Below are 18,907 nucleotides of genomic sequence, written 5' to 3' on the forward strand. Positions count from 1 at the left end.
GAGTGAACTGGTCTCAGTCTGGGCGAACTGGTCCCAGTCTGAGTGAACTGGTCCCAGTCTGGGTGAACTGGTCTCAGTCTGAGTGATCTGGTCCCAGTCTGAGTGAACTGGTCTCAGTCTGGGTGAACTGGTCTCAGTCTGAGTGAACTGGTCTCAGTCTGGGCGAACTGGTCCCAGTCTGAGTGAACTGGTCCCAGTCTGGGTGAGCTGGTCTCAGTCTGAGTGAACTGGTCCCAGTCTGAGTGAACTGGTCCCAGTCTTAGTGAACAGCTCCCAGTCTGAGTGAACTGGTCTCAGTCTGAGTGAACTGGTCCCAGTCTGGGTGAACTGGTCCCAGCCTGGGTGAACTGGTCCCAGTCTGAGTGAACTGGTCTCAGTCTGAGTGAACCGGTCCCAGTCTGGGTGAACTGGTCCCAGTCTTAGTGAACTGGTCCCAGTCTGAGTGAACTGGTCTCAGTCTGAGTGAACTGGTCCCAGTCTGAGTGAACTGGTCCCAGTCTGAGTGAACTGGTCTCAGTCTGGGTGAACTGGTCCCAGTCTGAGTGAACTGGTCTCAGTCTGGGTGAACTGGTCCCAGTCTGAGTGAACTGGTCTCAGTCTGAGTGAACTGGTCCCAGTCTGAGTGAACTGGTCCCAGTCTGAGTGAACTGGTCTCAGTCTGAGTGAACTGGTCCCAGTCTGGGTGAACTGGTCCCAGTTATATAAACAGTTCTGGTTTGGTTTTGGTATCCGGTCTGCAGGAAAACTTTGTTCACTCCTGAATTATTCCTGAATCTCCTCCATGTTTGAGTTGTTTTGGTTTTGCTCCGATGTTTACAAACATTCTTTATGTATCATAACCGTCTCAGAAAGACGCTCAGCTTGTGTTGTGTAATATTTTAGCTGCTACTGGTGAGAAAATCTGATTTTAGCTTTAATCTAGGAGTTTTTGTAAGGTTTTGATTTGGTTTTTATATTGTTTATTGGGTTTTTGTGATGTTTATTTCAATAAAAGACACTGGAGGCGTCGACTCGTTAGCACAAATATAGAAATTTATTTCAAAAAAGGAAATACAAACCAACATGGTGCGCGTCAGCGACACGCCTTCAAGTGAGACTCAAAACGCCGCGGATTGAACCTTTTCTTCAGACAGAAAAGGAAACATGTCCGCTGCATCCACATGTTCTGTACACACATGAACAATTGCACTTTGTAAAAACAGCTAAAGGAAACGACACATTCAGACTTTACAACACTTTTCTCTGCACGTACCAGAACCTCACACGTTTCCAAACTTCCTCACTTTCATAGCCAACCAATCACGTTCCAGCTTTTTCTTGTGACATCTTCATAGCAGCTCAGTTCCTCGGATCGAGCTCATTTACCAGACAGACATGTGCAATCTACATGGAGGGAAAGAAAGGGCTGCATGACTCCTGTTTGTACAACCGAGGCGATTCTGAATCGTGTGCGAACTTTCTACGTTTGACAGAAGGCGCAGCAGGTTTAGTGTTTTGCTTCATTACAAATGAATCAGCTGTGTTTTCTGTGGCCATGCACTCCCCAAGCTTTCCCTTCAATATGAAGGATTAATACCAGTAATTCATTTCCCTCAGCTTACAGACGTTGTCACATTGAGAGGGACATCTCAATCAGTGCATGTTCAGCTAATGCATCCCGTCCTCATGTGCACTAAGAGTCTTTATTTTAGTGGGCAGGCACAAAGAGAAGGCACATTTCAACATATTTTACAGAGCAGAGCTGTTTTCAGGTGATTCTCTGCCGGACTTCCCTCCTGCTCCTCCAGTTTAATCATTGACCGGCCCAGTGAGCGGTTCCGGCTGAAAGCAGGTCAGTTGAACTCGGGGTTTTGTCTGGTTTTTGTACCTTCAGGTTCAGTTTGCTTTGAGTCGATTGGACTCAGGCCCGGAGCTGGCTCTGGCGCTCTCACCAGTAAGGCACGGTGTTGTCGATGTGACCCCAGCTCTGCCAGCCCGGGAACAGTCCGCTGGACATGCGTGGGCTGCCGAACTGATCGAAGTCCAGCTCCGGGACCTTGGCGACCCCGGCTTTGTGTTCCGCCGGTTTCTGCTGCGCCGCAGAGTCTCTGCTCATGCCCTCTCCGCTCCAGCCGACGTGCTTCAGAGGGTAGTTCTTGCCTTCGTTATTGTCCCAGTAGGTCTGGCCCTGGACCCGGAAGCAGATGCAGAACTCGATCCGGTTCTGGGGCGGGGTGTACGCCGGGAGCTCCAGCTCGAAGGCGAAGGTGTCGGTGTCCTGGCAGCCGTAGACGTTGTTCAGGAAGCTGCAGTCGACGTCGCTGAAGGTCGCCCACGAGTCGTAGGTGACCCGTACCTGCACCGACTTCTCATAGCCCACGTTCCGGACCTTGATGGTGCCGGTCAGCGAGCGCTCCTGCAGCGAGCAGTTCTCCAGGGAGACGCAGTTCCGGATCAGCCGGTTCCGGAAGTCCAGGTAGTCGGCGGAGGGCTGCTTGAATTCAAGCGCCAGGCTGCGCACCGAGCTGATCTTCAGGTCCATGGTGGCGTTCTCCAGGTCGCTCATCTCGAACTGCAGCTCCTCCGCGATCCCGTCCACCGGCTTGTTCTGGTACGGCTCGTCGTCGAACTTGGAGAAAACGTGGATGGCGGTGAGCGACAGACCCTTGGTGTCGGCGAACACAACGCTCTTCTTCATGGGCTTCTTCTTGGCCCAGGCCACGTGGGCGCCGTTGTCGGCCGCCCGGCGCTGGCTGCTGAGGCAGGGCCGCAGCGGCTTGTAGAGCTGCTGGCTGCGGCTGCGGGCGCTGGGCTGGTTGGCCCGGTTCTTGGCCCGCTGCAGGTCGCCATAGGAGCTGATGAAGCTCCGCAGAGGAGGCGGAGAGTGGCTGATGTAGAACCTCATCGCCACGTCGGTCATCACTGGGCCAGGCATCGCGGATGGATTGAAGGACGTGAGCACACTGAGGGAGAGAGAGGAGGAACCAGAAAGTTCCAGAAGGATCAGAATCTGGACGGCTGTAAAAACCAATTCAACTTCTTTTACTATCAAACCGTTTAAAATCAACACACTGCAGAAACACGCAGCCTCACCGAGCTGTTCAGTCTAGTTTCAGGTGCAAATATCTTAAATAAAACCAAACTAATGTACAAGCAGCTACTTAGCAAGATAAGTTCTTAACATTAATGAAACAGTTGCACTGGAGGAAACGTTTTATTATAAATGAAATGATCTACCAGGGGAAACAGTACTTTTATTATAAATATTAAAGAATTATTGACTTTATTTTTGGACAAGTGATCCGACTCACATCCTGAATGTTTTTATTTGTAATAACTCCACATTATTCACTAGTCTGGTATAGTAAATTATTTTTCTTTATTGTTATGTTTTTAACACTTTAAAACCTTTTTTTAGCTTTTATACCTGAAGCTGCTGCTTCACCTGGACTTGCAGGACAATAAAGACTTTTTCTTTTTATTCTAAAACAAACTGTTTACTTCTGCAAACTTCTCTTATTTCTGGTATATCAAGATATTTGCACTAGAAACTAGAGACTGAAATATGTTTCAGCTGAGCTGACGCAAAGATTTGACACATTTAGGTCACATTTGAACTCTTCCTACATAAACTTTAGAGCTCATTTCATCTAAACGAGCTCTATAGTTACAGTTCTGATGTTTCTTACCTTGCAGCACTCATGGAAACAGAATCGGAGCCTCCGAGGAGAAAAAGGCAGAAGGTTTTCAGTCCAGCGCTGCGGGTCTCATGCTGCGGTCACTCCCCCTTCGCTTCGCTCCCTCAGTGCCGGGCTTTGCTCAGCACTCTGCGATTTCAACTGCCTGCAACGCAACATTTGCATATGCAGTCATCTGGGCTGCGCAGGCAGCCAATGGGGAAGCCAAAGGCCAGTCCGCAGCGGCCAATCAGCTGCCAGCAGGCCTGGCTGCGGGCCAGCTGATTGGGGGAGTGACGCGTCATGGCTGACATTCCTCGGCTTGTTGCCTCAGCAGCAGTAAGAGAACCGTGATGGACCCCTGCTGGCTGCCGGGGAGGATCCTCTGGACCGGAACCAACATCCCGTTATAGAACCGTTCATGAATAAAAGTCTCTCAAAGCAACTTCATCACATCATCTCATCCAGTAAAGACAACTGAGTAGGAGTAGAACTACATCAACATATTTTTACTCAAGTAAAAATAAAAAGTATTTGGTAAAAAGGTTGCAAAACATATTTAATATTTAAAAATTACATCATCAGATGACAGAGGCGGAGCTAGAGGGGGGGCCGGGGGGGCCAGTGCCCCCCCAGCCATCTGATTGGCTCCCCCAGCGGCCCCCCCAAATGATCGACATGTCACGACACCCAGTCATTCCTTCACAGTAGGTAGCACTATGTACCACAATGGGTTGTGACACTTGTGACTGTTGTGACTGCTCAAAAGCAGCAGGGGGCGATATGCACCATTTACGTTTATTGTGATACACCATTTGGACACAACAGAGTTGACCCAACAGAAGAAGAGAAGGAGAACCGCGAAGAGACGATAGAGAAATATTGTACAGCTAAGAGGAATACAGTCGATTTGACTCCAAGACGGATAATCTGACTTCAAAGGTAAGTTTTACAATGGTTTACTACTACCAATAAAAAAACCCCGTTAAAAACATTTTGTGCTCAGCCAGGAAATAGTTTCTGGTAGTTGAGTTACTACTATAAGTTGCGAGCATCAAGCTAACAATGCTACAGCTATAGACATACGTAGACGCCGACTTAGTGAGCGAGTCGGCCAGTTCCTATGATACGTCACGTCTGCCAGTCAGACTCGTAATGCACGCAGAAGCAAAAAGTATTGTAAAGACGCTGACGCTGACGTGTTTCAGTGTGTTTACCACTCACGTCTGCCTGAACAATGTCGGGAGGATAAATACGGGAAGTAAAAAAAAAAGTATCCAACGTGGTGCATGTGTTATCAGACAGAATGGATCACGACATTCCTGATTATATGACCTGCCAAAATCCTCTGGTCTGTAATGCTCTTTCTTTCTAACAGCGATTTCTTATTAGCTCTCGCATTAAATAAAACTATACAGAATGAAAAATGTTAGCTATACTAAGAAAATAAAAATCAGAGTAGTTACTTCTGGCCAATATAATTACATGGGAAATATTTATTGGCTCAGAAGCTGTCGTTTGGCCACAAAGTCAAGAAATTCTGTTCATAAAATTGTGTTCTTTCTTTCTTACCTGTGAAAGGTAATGCTAATGGAGCCAGCTTGTACTATAAAATGAGTGAAAAAACTCCACACAAGTTCCCCACTGACATTTGCTATTTTTACTAATTCTTTTCTAAACATTTTCTATGAAACGGCAACACTTTGTTAGAGGTTCCGTTTCCCCTAGGAAAGGGCATGAACTTGTGACAATTTAATCTGTTACTCTTTTTGCTTTATTATGTTTTCCATGAAATGTTTAATTTATTTAAATTCTTATGTGTTTAGCTTTGTCATTTTCTTTTATGTTTTCTTTTATCTTATCGCTGATGTTTAGCACTTTATTTCAGCTCTGGCTGCTGTTAAAGTGCTTTATAAATAAAGTCGATAATGATCATGAACAAAAACAGGTTAGTCGGTCCAGTAGCTGAGAAGTTTGAATGCTGAACATACAGCCACAGTCTGTTTCCCCTGACCTACACACTGGAAGTGGGGATCTATTAACACTAAGTAATAGGAAGTGATACTTGGCATAACATGACTGGCTTGTTTTTTTTCCTAGGGTCAGTTGAGAATGAAAAGACAGGGAGGCAGGATAGACAGCTTCTTTATAAAAAGAAGCAAATCAGGCACAGATCAAACAGGGTTCAGCTCTGACATCAGCAGTCCTGGTAGCTCATGTCCTGAGAACAGTCACGAGAAAGAAAGTCTGGCAAACACCAATCCACCATCACCAGGTCAGAGTATCTACAGAAACAGTCAAATTCCTGCCCCGTTTTAGGTTATTTTTACTTGCTGGCTTCTGCTAATGTGTTTCTTTAATTGTTGGTTCAATTATGTTAATGTACTGTTTTTACAACGTAGTTCCATCAAAGGAGGAGTCTGAAAACACAGAAAGCTCTGCGCCTGACCAGGATGATGATGAGCCAGAAGGGGCAATTGCAGGAGATACCACTGATCTCTTCTCAGCAGTGTCCAGCACTCCTTTTGCTTTTCCAAAAGGACCCAGTGGTAATTTTACTTACACTAAGACCTGCTTAGTAGCTGCACAATTTACATGACATAATGATCATGTAAATTATGTGTACATAACCATTGTGTTTGTATTCCAGATATTTCAAAGTCAAAAGAACAGGGCCCTGTTCAGCCAAGTTTGACAAACTTCCCCAGAACTCAGCATGGAACAAGAAAGAGAACTTTTCACAGCTCCTGGTACAAAGACTATTCTTGGTTAGAATATTCTGTTATTAAAGACTCCTCCTACTGCTTTGCCTGTAGGCATTTTTCTTTGCCTAATGCACCAGATAGTGTCTTTGCTTCGCATTCCGGCTTCAGTAATTGGAAAAAGGCATTGTCCAAGGAGTCTGGATTTAAGCTTCACTCAAAGTTAGAGCACCATGTAAATGCAATGTATGCATGGAGTCAATATAAAAGGGCTAATGAGGGAAATACAACCATGCTAAATTCTATAAACACAAACCGGAAAAAAGTGGTGGAAGAAAACCGTTATTATATTAAAACAATAGCCGATGTTCTTCTTTTGACTGCAACACAAAATATTGCTCAAAGGGGTCATCGAGAGTCTGGGGACTCTAGAAATAAGGGAAACTTTTTGGCTATATTGGATGAAATAGCAAAGCATGATCAGTTAGTTAATTGAAAAAAAGCTTAGAGGATGTGCCAATGCAAAATACACAAGTCATCAAATCCAAAATGAAATTCTTCAGGGCTTAGCAGAGATGGTACAGACTGAAATCATAAAAGAAGTGAAGGAATGTGAAGTGTTCAGTGTTATTGCAGATGAAACAAAAGACTTGCAAAAAAAGGAACAAATGTCTTTGGTTGTACGATATTATTACAATGGTGTCATCCACGAAAGCTTCCTATGTTTCCAGGCAGCTGAAAGCCTTAATGCAGCAGGTCTTAGTGCAATGATCATTAGCTGTCTTGAGAAACATGGTCTGGACTACAGGAATAACCTAGTGGGACAGGGTTATGACGGTGCATCCGTCATGAGTGGGAAGCATTCTGGTGTATCTGCCAGAATTCAGAGCAATGCCAGATTTGCATTTTATGTTCATTGTAACGCACATTGCTTGAATTTAGTCCTTGTTGATGCTACCAAAGCAGTCCCTGAGGTCGTTGACTTTTTTGCACTTCTACAGCAGCTTCATAACTTTGTGTCTGGCTCTTATGTTCATCTGAGGTGGCTTGACGTACAGAAAGAGTTGTATCCAGCAGAACAACCCAGGGAGCTCCAGGCACTTTCAGATACGAGGTGGGCCTGCAGGTATACGGCATGCCGTACCATGAGAGACAGACTTCCAGCAGTTCTGAGATTGTTGCAGGATATTGCACTTGAAAGAAATGGCGAAAGAACAGTGGAGGCAAGGGGCCTGCTTCTTCAAATAGATATCCAATTTTTAGGTCTTTTGGTTACCTTTTGTAAAGTGCTTGGTGATGCCAAATGTCTTTCCGACATGCTTCAGTCCAGCACTCTTGACTTAGCAAGAGCTGTAGATCTAGTAGGTGCTCTTATAGACACTTTCCAGGACTACAGAAATGAAAAGTACTTTGATGAACTATGGAAAGAGGTTGAGGAACTTGCTGAGAAGAGCAAAATCAGTGTAAAAATTGACAGAAGAAATCCAAGATTAAGTTCAAAATTTCTTGACTCACTTGTAATGAGCACTATAGGACAGAGAAAATGTGATGACGAGGGCTTCCCCAGACCACTCTTTAATCAGGTGCTTGACTGTCTCATAGCGGAGTTAAAGAGGCGTTTTTCAAAGAAAAATTGTGAGATCATGCAAGGAGTGCAGTCCCTAAACCCCAAAAGTGCAACTTTCTTGAATGAGGAGCCTCTGATTGCTTTTGGACATATCTTTGAGTCAGATTTAGATGACCTGAAACATGAAGTGCACCAAATAAGGCGTTTGCTTGATCAGAGAATAAAGAGTGATTTAGGCACACCTTCTACTTTGCTTGATTTTATTCTGTTTCTTGAACCTTATAAAGAGGTTTTACATGAATTATTCAGACTTTGCAAGATTGCAGTAGTTAGTCCAGTTAGTACTGCTTCTTGTGAGAGAAGCTTTTCTGCTTTAAAATTAATTAAAAGTTACCTAAGGACAACAATGGCTGATGCCAGGCTAAGTCACATTGGAACACTTAGCATAGAGTCAAGGAGGGCACGGGGCCTCAACATGGATGACTTTGTAACATATTTTGCTTCATCTCACAACAACCGAAGGATTTTACTTTTATGAGTGCATGAAGAAGTCTTGTGTTTCTCGTCATGATTTGGGTCTTCACCGACTGGTACTTGTACCAATGATAGTTTAGGAGTCAGTACATTTGGTCATAGCTGCATTAAGTTCGAAAATAAAATGCACATGTAGCATCTATTAAATAACAGTTTCCATAACATACAACCTTCTTTTTTGAGATATTGTAATTGTGAACTGTGTGACACTGCATTCTCATTGTAAGTCTTGTCTTGTTACAATGGTGTCATTTAGAGGTTAATGTCCACTTATGCTTTGTGTGGCATGCATTGATAATAAACTGCAAATTACATGAGCAAATCTCATTTCATGAGTCTTTATTTATATATAGTATGTGAATGAAAGTACTTTTACTGTATTGTCATTGTCATAGTCAGTGGACCCCTTACAGATAGCCCTGGCCCCCCATTCGCCCCCCCAGAAATAAAAGTCTAGCTCCGCCACTGTCAGATGGACACAAATATAAAGTAATTTCTCTGTTTTAAAGACCAGAATGACAATAATTCAGTGAAAAAACACAAAATCTTACCCAGTATTTTTGTTCTAGTTTCTAGTGTGAATATATTAATACACTCAAAATAAGACAAAATTAATTTATAACTTTTCAGAAAGAAATAGGAGCCAGATTATTTTCCTTATATCTAATAAGGAAAATAATCTGCCAGTGTAACTTTTAGAGATATTGAAGAATCATTGATGTAAAATAATCTCCTACATTTTGTTGAAAAGTTACTTTTAAATTAGTTTTTTTCATTATTTAAAGTGTTTTTGTAGTGTTTATTCAAATTACATAAGTACAAAGTAAAACCGGGAAAAGAAAATTTTTTCCTCATCAGTTTCTTTCTAAAACTTCAGAAACTTTAACTGAAGCTGCAGGTTTTTGTTTCTGGTTCAAACATGTTTCATTCAGGGAGGAGAGGAGACAGAAGCTTTACTCAAATAAGAGAAGCAAGAAGTAAAAATGCTCCTGAAGTTACATCTTTTTCAAAACGTTACTCAAGTAAATGTAATTAGTTTCTTCCCAGCTCAGGTCAGGAATAATTAGGAGCAACTTTCCCAGAACATTTCCTCAGTGCCGATGAAAGGAGGAAACTCTTAGCTTCTCTTCGCTGAAGGAGCTTTTAGATCCTGATGGATCGTCTCTGATGAGCCGTGAAGCTTTCAGCTTCTGCTCACCTTTTATTACAAGATGCTTCATCTGATGTGGAAATAAACACAAGTCACGATGAGTTTTCTGCTGTTTTGGCTGTTTTTGAAGTTTTCTGACCTTATTGATTTCCAGCTGAGTTAAACATTACTAAAGCATGTGGATCATTTAAACATGGAAGAGAAATTGGATGAACTTCCTTTTGCTTTTCTTAGTTTTCAGGGAGCTGTTGTGTTTCTCGTTGTGACCTGCTGGCTCATCATCTGACACCCAGGATGACGGTTTAAGAGGTGAAGAGCAATCAGACTTTATTTATAGAGCATGTTTATTACAGCTGAATGTAGCAGCTCTTACTTTACCAGACATGAAGCCACCAGAGACGTTCAAATCCTCAAACCGAGTCAGACACAAAAAATATAATGTTATGGTTCATATTAAGAAAATATACATGATTATATAATTGCAGCAGAAAAATATCACTTTTTGTTAACAAAAGTCTAAAGGATCATTGGAAAATATGCATAAACAATAACAGACATAAATATGTATAAGAAGTAAAAACATGACATTTTTTCTTCTAATCAATTTTCTCTCTTTTTTACTACAGTTGTCATCAAATATAGAAACTCCTGCTGTTGATTAAATTGTATTATTTTCACCATAATTTACCTTAAAACACCACATCAGTTTAAAAATGTTAAATATCTCCTGAAGGTAAAACAGTGAAAGTTTGGACCCGACCGCCTGTTTCTTTATTTTTACATTTTTACTTTGAGGAAAACACTTTGATTTCCAGACATCCACAATAAGATATTTCACTAATTTATGTTAATTAGTCTCACTGCAGTTTCAGTATTTAAATCTCATTCCCTCCATTTTAATTCATCTGCTTTACTTTCCAAACAAAAACTAATGATCTCCTGAACCTTATTTATATATTTTAGCATTTGAAGTCGTGTATTTTCATGTGTTTTATTAAATTACACTGTCCTCTTTCAAATAAATACATTAAATCAGTATTTTAAAGAACATGTTTCTCCTTGTTCTTACATTCATAGACATAATAATGTATGGCTGTCGCTGCTCTGAAATTCGATAAAGTTTTGTGTAAATGTCTGAGGCAGAGCTGGTCAAACATTCAGAAAACACTTTCTAATTCTGAGTGAGAGAAGAAGATCAGTGATCCAACCACTGGAAACGTAGTCATTGGATTAGAAACATTAATCAACTCTGAGAAATGAAATCAAGGTGTTACAAAGTCAGCTGCTTGAATTCACTCTGCTAAAACACGGCCTGGACTCCTGGCCCGGACTCCTGGCCCGGACTCCTGGCCCGGACTCCTGGCCCGGACTCCTGGCCCGGACTCCTGGCCTGGACTTCAGGCTTCTACTCAGTTAACTTTGCTGCAGCATCATTTTCATAACTCAATCCTGAACCAGGAACATTTATAAATAAGGAAGTTATTTTATTTTCTGGATTTCATTCACCTGTTGCTCATCGTGTTTCTGTAAACTTCAGTTTGTTTACATCGGGGATGGTAGGACAGAGGATGACCTTTGACCCCACCCTGTGCTCTCCAACAGGAACTCTGCAGAGATTTTTACCTTTCTTTGCATCTTCATCCCTCTGGAAGGAAAATGTTGCTTTTAACAGCTGGACTTGATTTAAACTTTTTAATTTTCTCTCTTGTGCAAATATGAGCAGCAATTTTTCATATTGTTTTTTATTCTTTTCTCAGCTCACGAATGGAATGTTTTCCTGTTTTTCCCATTTTGAAGAATTAATTCCCAATTCAAAATTCCCAAAACACTGACCAGTTTCAAACAGTAACGTTTTTTTCACTATCAGGTTCTGTTCTGTTCCCAAACCTTCATCAGGTGGAACAATGGACTTGGACGTGACGACCAGAACCGGTTCTGGTACCGTTCTGTTCCTCAGAGGCTGGAATAGAAACAGTTTGGTTTGCAATATTTAAATCTGTTTGTTTTATAATTACTGGCAATTTTATAACGTATGATGTACATAACCTGCCGTTCTGTTTTAAAGGCTTCAGGTTTCTATTTTACGTTTCATCTCTAAACTTCTTCAACTCTTCTGATGTTTTATTTCAGTCAGTTTCTGCTGTAAATCTCTGTGTTTTTCTCACCTGACTGTAAAAACTGCTGGTCTGAATATCATCTGATTGGCTGAGGTTCTTCCTCTGTGTTTCTCCTCAGGTGAAACAGATCAGATGAGATTAGAAGAAGCTTTAAATCAGGCAGGATGAGGCTTTTCACCTGCATGTCTTCATTGTTAGTCTGTTTGGTTTTATTGCAACACTGAATCTTCCTGCCAGCCAACAGAGTTGGACAGAATAGAAATGGTTATTTAATCTTTGTTTGTCCTTTTTCTTTTTCGGGCAGAACATTTTGGCTCTAAAAGTGACGACCTTTGTCTGTTTGCTTTGCCCGATCCTCTGGTTTTCTCAGGGGGTGAAGAACTTTTTGTCCTTTTAATGATCAAATCCCAGCAGATTCGCCTTCATTCTGAAGACTTTATAGTAAAAAGAACCAAAATAACCACAAGGTTTCCTCCTTAAAGAGCTAAACGGCTTCCATATCTGCTGGAGGTCAGAGGTCAGGGGTCATGAATTATTTTGTCACTCTGATGGCTTTCACAACCCAAACAGTGTTGTTTTACACGTGAACCATCCAGAGTGAAACTTTAGACTGCAGCAGCTCCACGCCGTTCTCACATGGCCTGGGATGGTAACGATCTGAGTCCGTCTGGCTCTGAGCAGCGAACCCACCGCCTGCAGGTTGCATCACAACGCTTCTCTTTATAGAGCTGCTGCAAAATGAACTAAAACAAATCATCCCTAAGGAGAAGCAGGCTTTAGTCACTCATTCAAGTTCATCTTCATCATGAAAGCTGTTTTTTCCCCTGTTTTAATTTAAATAAAACTTGAAAAGTTGATGAGAATCTTTTGTTGGATCTTGAGAAAACACCTTTCATTTCACCTGTTGATTCTGGCTCATGTTTAAATGTGAAACCCAGAACTGGAGAGCTGAGTGAGCTGCAAACCAGAAGCTGCTGAGTGAGCTGCAAACCAGAAACAAGACCGAGATTTAAAACGGAGCCAGAGAAAGAAAAACTAAACAGAAACTTAATCCTGGGATCTTCTGCTGGAATAAACTGAGATTACAGGCTGAGCTGGAGGTTAAACCAGATGAGTTATGAAACCCATCAGGGGGGCGAGGATTAAAACTTCTGCATGAAGGACAAACGTTTCATGCTCACTGACCTATGGGAAACTCTTTAAAATGTCCAAAAACAAAAAGCAGCTGCTGATCGTCAACCTTTGGCTTCTTCCTTCTTATCAGCACAAATTTTCCCTAAAATAGTTTTCTAAAAACTTTAAAATGTAGGAAAACAGAAAATCTCTGTTCTGTTTTCGCTCCTAAAGCAGGTGAAGCAGCAGCAGCTCCGGTCAAAGGTCAGATAAACACAGCAGGCCCTGTTATCATACGGCAGCATGCATTAATCATTAACAGTTATGAATTTTGCAAATGAGATATTTAATCTAAAGAAAGTTAATTTTTAATACTACAAACTCAAATCCTTCCTTCCTGATGTTTGTTAAACGGCAAAAAAATTAGCAGAATATACATTTATGGAACTGTTTATGCCAATAATTGATAAAGATCGAATGTTTTTATGATTTTTCTGAGATATTTTTGATGTTTTTTTTATAAGTTGATGTGGGAGTTTCTGTTTTTCAGAGTGAAAACGTTCCCTGACCTGGTTTGGTATCAGCGGTCTGACTTTAGGGTCATGTTTGTGTTTTTCTCTCAGCCTTCATGTGGGTCGGTCGGTCATGGAGGTGACCCGGGACACAGAGGCTTAAAGAGACACTCATGATGTTCCTGTCCATTAACGGAACCACAACTTTCATCAAACATCACAGCAAAAATAAATAAATCAAAAGCCAAAAAGACTCACAGAGTTCACAACCTTATGCTGAAGATCTTTAATGGTGCTGATCCATTCAGTGATTTAAGTCTGTTCTCTCTGTGAAGCACCATAGAAAAGAACCAGGTGATGTAGAACCGGGTGGTGTAGAACTGGGCTGTGTAGAACCGGGTGATGTAGAACTGGGTGGTGTCTCTATCCTCCTGGTTCTAGTCAGAACTCCAGCAGCAGCATTCTGGACCGTTGGGCTGTCAATCAGACCTGTGAAGACGCTGCTGCAGGAATCAAAGCCACTAAACGCCTGGATGAGTTTCTCTGATCTGAGACTTTAGTCCTCTGGTCCTGGAAATGTTCCTCAGGTGATAAAAGGTCCACTTTTAACTGTCTTTATGTGGCTCTGAAGGTTCAGGTCAGAGGTCAGAGGTCATCCTGATCTCTAGTTTCCAGCTGGAAGAACTGAAGCTGTGTGTTGACTCTTTAGGGCCGAAGATAATAACTTCAGTTTATTGACATTAGCTCATTAGAAAAATTCACTCACTTAGTTGAAGTTCGTCGACCAATCAGACGAAGACTTGAAGTGACCTGCACAACGACAGTTCAGTACGTTCACAGGTGAACTGTGTGTTTGCTTCACAACAGCAGGTGAGTTGTTGGAGCAACAATAGCTGCTTAATGCTTCATGATTGTGGAGAATTGTTGAGTCCATCTGTTCTGTCTGTCCAGAACCTCCAACACAGCAGAACTTCAGAACCTTCAGGACCAGTTTCTCCTCCAGTCTCCACTATTTACACCTCACTGCACCAAACACTGAAACTGAGCCGACAACAAAGAACCAGGAAGTCATTACCAGCCACTTAGTGCTAACAAGGCAGACAGAGAGACTTTGTTGAACGCAGCTGGAAGGAAGAGTTTTCTTTTCCTGAGGCCAAACTGGAGCATCTTCTGAGCCTGAGCAGAAAGAAATCCACAACCTTCTCAACAAGTTAGCCTAAAGATGTTGACATTTTCCTAGTAACCTAAAAACTCATAACTTTAAAAACAGATACTATATCTTTACTATATTTTTCACCTATTGAGGTCAAGCTCGTGGTGAAAAACAAGCTAACCTGACCTGCTAGTGACTTACTGTTTACTATATTAGCTATAGTTAACACCATTAGCAGGAGTTAACACCATTAGCAGGAGCTAACACCATTAGGTAGCGCTGTTAGCAGGAGCTAATACAAAATCAAAACAAACTGTAAGATAATCAGTGGCTGTTTAAGTCTTAAAAGTGTATTTGAGAAATTGATTTGTTCCTGATGCTGACAGTAATCAGTTTGTGTTAGAAGCAGCAGATCAGGACAAACACCAACTTCTCATTCGACTCTTCCTCTGTTTGGTTTTCCTCATTTTCATCTCCATTTTTTCTTTTCTGCACTGCAGTATTTTTACTGTGTTGTTTTAACTTCTGAAATAAATATTAATCACATTTTGAACTGCTTTGTTGCTGAAATGTGTTACAGAAATAAAGTTTGGTGTTGGTCACCATTTCACAGACAAACTGAATTTAAATAAACCAGCTGAACTACAGTAAAAGGTTTATCATAATGGTTAAAAACATAATTCAACAGAAATATCCAGACTTCAGAAAGCCTCTCATCTTCTCCACCATCAGCGCTGTCTGCATATTAAAATCTAATTTCTACCAGTCGCAGCAGCAGTTTGAATATCGGTATCATCAGTTCTGTCTGTTGTGATGTTAACAAAGAGAACTTATAGAAAACATGTGGACCTGGTATCAGAACCAGAACCATCCTGTTTCTCCTGGTCAGGACTCCTGAAGAGGATCAGAGCCAAACAACCTGCTGGTCTGGACACTTTGAATAAACCGGACAGATGCAGAGCGCTTCCATCGGCCCACATGCAAATCCACCATGTGACCTCAGCTGGAACCGCTGGGTCGTGACCTCTGTGTCCAGTGACCTTCACGCTCTGTTAGGACCATCAGGCCGACCTGATAACAGAACCGCTCTGCCAGTGATGGCACCACTGGTTCCATTGGTTGCTTTAAACATGGCCGCTTCCTGACCTCCTAACAGGGAAACTGACAATCATGTTTAGCCATAGACAGTCGCTTGCATTATCATTGACTTTACAGCAATTCATCATACTGATCATGCACGTGGTGACAGTGGAGAGGAAAACTCCCCTTCAACTGGACCAGGTCCTGGCTCGGTGTGAGCTGCCATCAGCCACGACCGACTGGAGGTTTAAGACGGAGCAGACAGAAAGAAACAGCAGAACTGATCCAGGAGTACTTTCTATGTTCATGGAACGTTAATGTCAGGACGGGGAGAACCATTAGGTTCTGTGGTCCAATGAGGAGTATCTGACTGATTGGTTGGTCGACTGATATGAACTTTGATACATTTTTAAATCTTTGATATCTTTCTTCATAAAATGTTCAAGACAAACAATTTCTTGTTTCTTTGTGACAGAAAACTTACAAAATCATCTAATCTAATTATCCTTGTTTTTCTTGCCATAAATGCCAGTCACTGTTTGTCAGAGTAAGTCATAATCAAACCTTTCCCTCTGGCTACTTAATGGTTTTTCAACGGGACCAGTACCACCAGTCCAGTTGACATGAAACCGTCTCCTTCATAAGTCTCTGGTCTGCTGGATGTGAAGCATAAAGCAGGAAGGTTGTGACACTTTGGCTGACGGACAGAAACCATCCGTCCGGTCTCCAGGCCGCCAGTTGGCACGGTTACCATTCATGTAGCAACGGCCTGCAGACAAAACAGATCAGGAGAGGAAATTGGATGCCATGATTGGCTGACAGCAGTCACATGACCTGGATCTCTTTTAAGACACTGACAGCTCAGAAGGTTTTATGTATTCCTCTGTTTACCAGCAGAGCTCACCTTAATCTGACATGGCAGCATGAGATCCAGTATGAAAATAGTCAAGATTCTTTCCAAATGAACATTCACTTTAAGGAGGAGGGCGTTTCTTCTTCTGGTTTGGAGGTAATGAAATAACTTCTGGGTCAATAAATCAGCTCAGAACCTTTAACAAGAGCAGAGGAGAAACCAGAAAAAGTCTTAATAGAGAATGTCAACTCCAATCGAACTCCAGTTCAATCAATATGTGAACGCCAAGCGGACTGGAGACCGCTTCAAATACAGGAAGTGGACTACATTCAGGGTAGATGCAACCAAAACAAACATGCTAATCTTGCGCTGGTGCAGTGGTTCCCATAGTGTGGGGCGCGCCCCCTAGGGGGGTGCAGTGCCGTTGCAGGGGGGCAAAGGAAGCGATATGGATGAATGGAAGAAAAAAAAACAGTTACACAAAAGTGTTTCACTGTAAAGATGGTTTGTAGTTTGTTTTGTTGTAACCTGAAGTGTGAAATAAACTTCAGTGGAGTTTGAAAACAAAATGTGTGTTTAGGTTTATGTCTGGTTGAACGATGTGTGCCATGTTGATTTTTTTTCTTTTTGGGGGGATTTTATTGTAATCCCATAGTGGGAACCACTGGGCTAGTGGGAGGAATGTCTTCAGCCAAAGATGAAAGAAAAATCCTACAATGGTTAAAATCTAACGCCTCCATTTTTGTTTCCATTTGGTGAAGAAGGAAGTAGCCTCAGTGTCTTTTTAAAAAAGTTTTTGTGTCGTTTCCTTCAGTGGTTCTTGGTGCAGCGCCCCCACAGGCCGGGAGGGGAACAGGTTGGTTTGACTCAGAACAGAGAGGAAGAACCTCAGCTGGAGGTGGAGCAGATGGTGGAGTTCTGGTTCCAGTAGAACAAACCTTTAGCTTTGGTGCTCAAAGAACTCTGTTGTGTCAAACTTCAGTTTTCGGCCAAGAAAACTCCTCCATTCCTTCCTTTTTTTTAGCTTAGATTTTATTATTGTATTTAATAAAATCATTCTCTACTGAAATGTCCAGACCCTCCTGTAGTACTGTTACGACCCTGAGGTGGGTTGTGACCCCCATGTTGAAGACCTCTATATTATAATGTATTTTGTGGATTTTTAAACCCAAAACAAAGATTTTTATTTGCCTTAAGAATATTTGATACTTTCTGTGCTACACTGAGTTCATCAGATGCTTTATCTAAACACTAACTGTGTAAATGAGAATCTGCTCTTTGAAAAACATGCAGAAAAATGACATTTAAATAAAGAAAGTGAAAGAATAGAGCATTTAATGGACCAAACACTATCATAAAGCAGCATACACTGTGGACATGTAATCTGTAGTGTGGTCCAACTCTGGCTGTCCTTCATGTTGCTAAGCCTCTGACCTCAGATCCCCTCCTGGCACCGCTCCGGTATCCGTCAGATTCTCCCGCCTGCAGAATCCAGTAGCAAAGTTCAGGGTCGGATTAAATCCTGCTGGGATGGATATAGATGTCCTGAAGAGGTTCATCCTGAAGGAGATGACGTCCAGAAACCATCCAGGTTGGTTTCCGGTCGTCGTGTTTCAGGTTGTCTTTCTCCTGATTCTGTTTTGTTGCTTATTTTTTAAATATTTAATCAGATTTCTGTGATTTTTGTCAAAACCTCTCACAGAATTTCTCCATTATTAATAGTTTGGCCTTTTTTTGGATTACGTGTTCATTAGTGTGACCTTTGACCTAGAGATGCCAGAGAGGTCCTGACTGTGTAACAGCTGCAGAAATAGAAACAATCAAGCTGAGCGATCAGAGGAAAACAAACGGCTCCTCTGACAGGATTAGCGGCTCAGTCGGTATTTTCAGCTGCAGGTTGTAGAGCTGAGAGGCAGAAAGGCGACGCCTGTCTGCCAGCAGCTTCATCTGGCAAATTGTTCACCAGTAAGAAGATCTCCTGTATCAGCAGAGGCTCCTCTGACTGCAGGTTCTGGCAGAAGGTTCTGGACGTGACCCGAAGGTTTTTGCAGCTTTGGGTTTCATGCTGACGGTTCAGCGTTAGATAATTCTGCACTGTAAGTTCACACAGAATGACGATCAGGCAGGAATCTAAACAGAACCTGAACCAGAACTGCAGCAGCCTTTGGACCTGATCAGAACCCTGATCAGAACCGTGCAGGCTGCTGCAGCGGGCCATAGAGGTGTGTCTGTGTTTACATCGGGTCGGATCAGGCCTGCTGCCTACGTGATCCGTGGTATGAGGTTTTCCATTTTCACTTCAGCTCCAGCTGGCAGCGCCGGCAGGAATGTGGGTCACAACCCGACCTTACATAACCCGGGACACACCCCCATGACTCTTCACAAACAAGTCCGGTCCTGTTGGTCCGAGGAGGCCGAGCCTGAAACCAGAGGAACGCCTGCAGCTGGAGGCCCGTCTGACAAAAACTGA

The 18,907-nt window shown here is 42.4% G+C and overlaps 1 protein-coding gene and 1 long non-coding RNA gene across 2 annotated transcripts; one reads left to right on the top strand and one right to left on the bottom strand.

The window, feature by feature from the left end:
* Positions 1–1,010: 1,010 nt before the first annotated feature.
* On the bottom strand, positions 1,011–3,823 carry LOC114138054 (protein phosphatase 1 regulatory subunit 3C-B). The gene is made up of 2 exons (XM_028007080.1): positions 3,669–3,823; positions 1,011–2,942 (listed from the first exon to the last, which is right to left on the bottom strand). The coding sequence occupies exons 1-2, from the start codon at positions 3,680–3,682 to the stop codon at positions 1,928–1,930; spliced, it is 1,029 nt and encodes a 342-aa protein (XP_027862881.1). The 5' UTR covers positions 3,683–3,823; the 3' UTR covers positions 1,011–1,927.
* Positions 3,824–4,312: 489 nt separating this feature from the next.
* LOC114138078 (uncharacterized) lies at positions 4,313–6,700 on the top strand. Its single transcript, XR_003594147.1, has 3 exons — positions 4,313–4,598; positions 6,059–6,205; positions 6,307–6,700. It is a non-coding gene; the product is annotated as an uncharacterized LOC114138078 (long non-coding RNA).
* Positions 6,701–18,907: the final 12,207 nt, after the last annotated feature.

This window comes from Xiphophorus couchianus, chromosome 22 (assembly GCF_001444195.1).
Source record: "Xiphophorus couchianus chromosome 22, X_couchianus-1.0, whole genome shotgun sequence".
NCBI classification, from domain to species: Eukaryota; Metazoa; Chordata; class Actinopteri; order Cyprinodontiformes; family Poeciliidae; genus Xiphophorus; species Xiphophorus couchianus.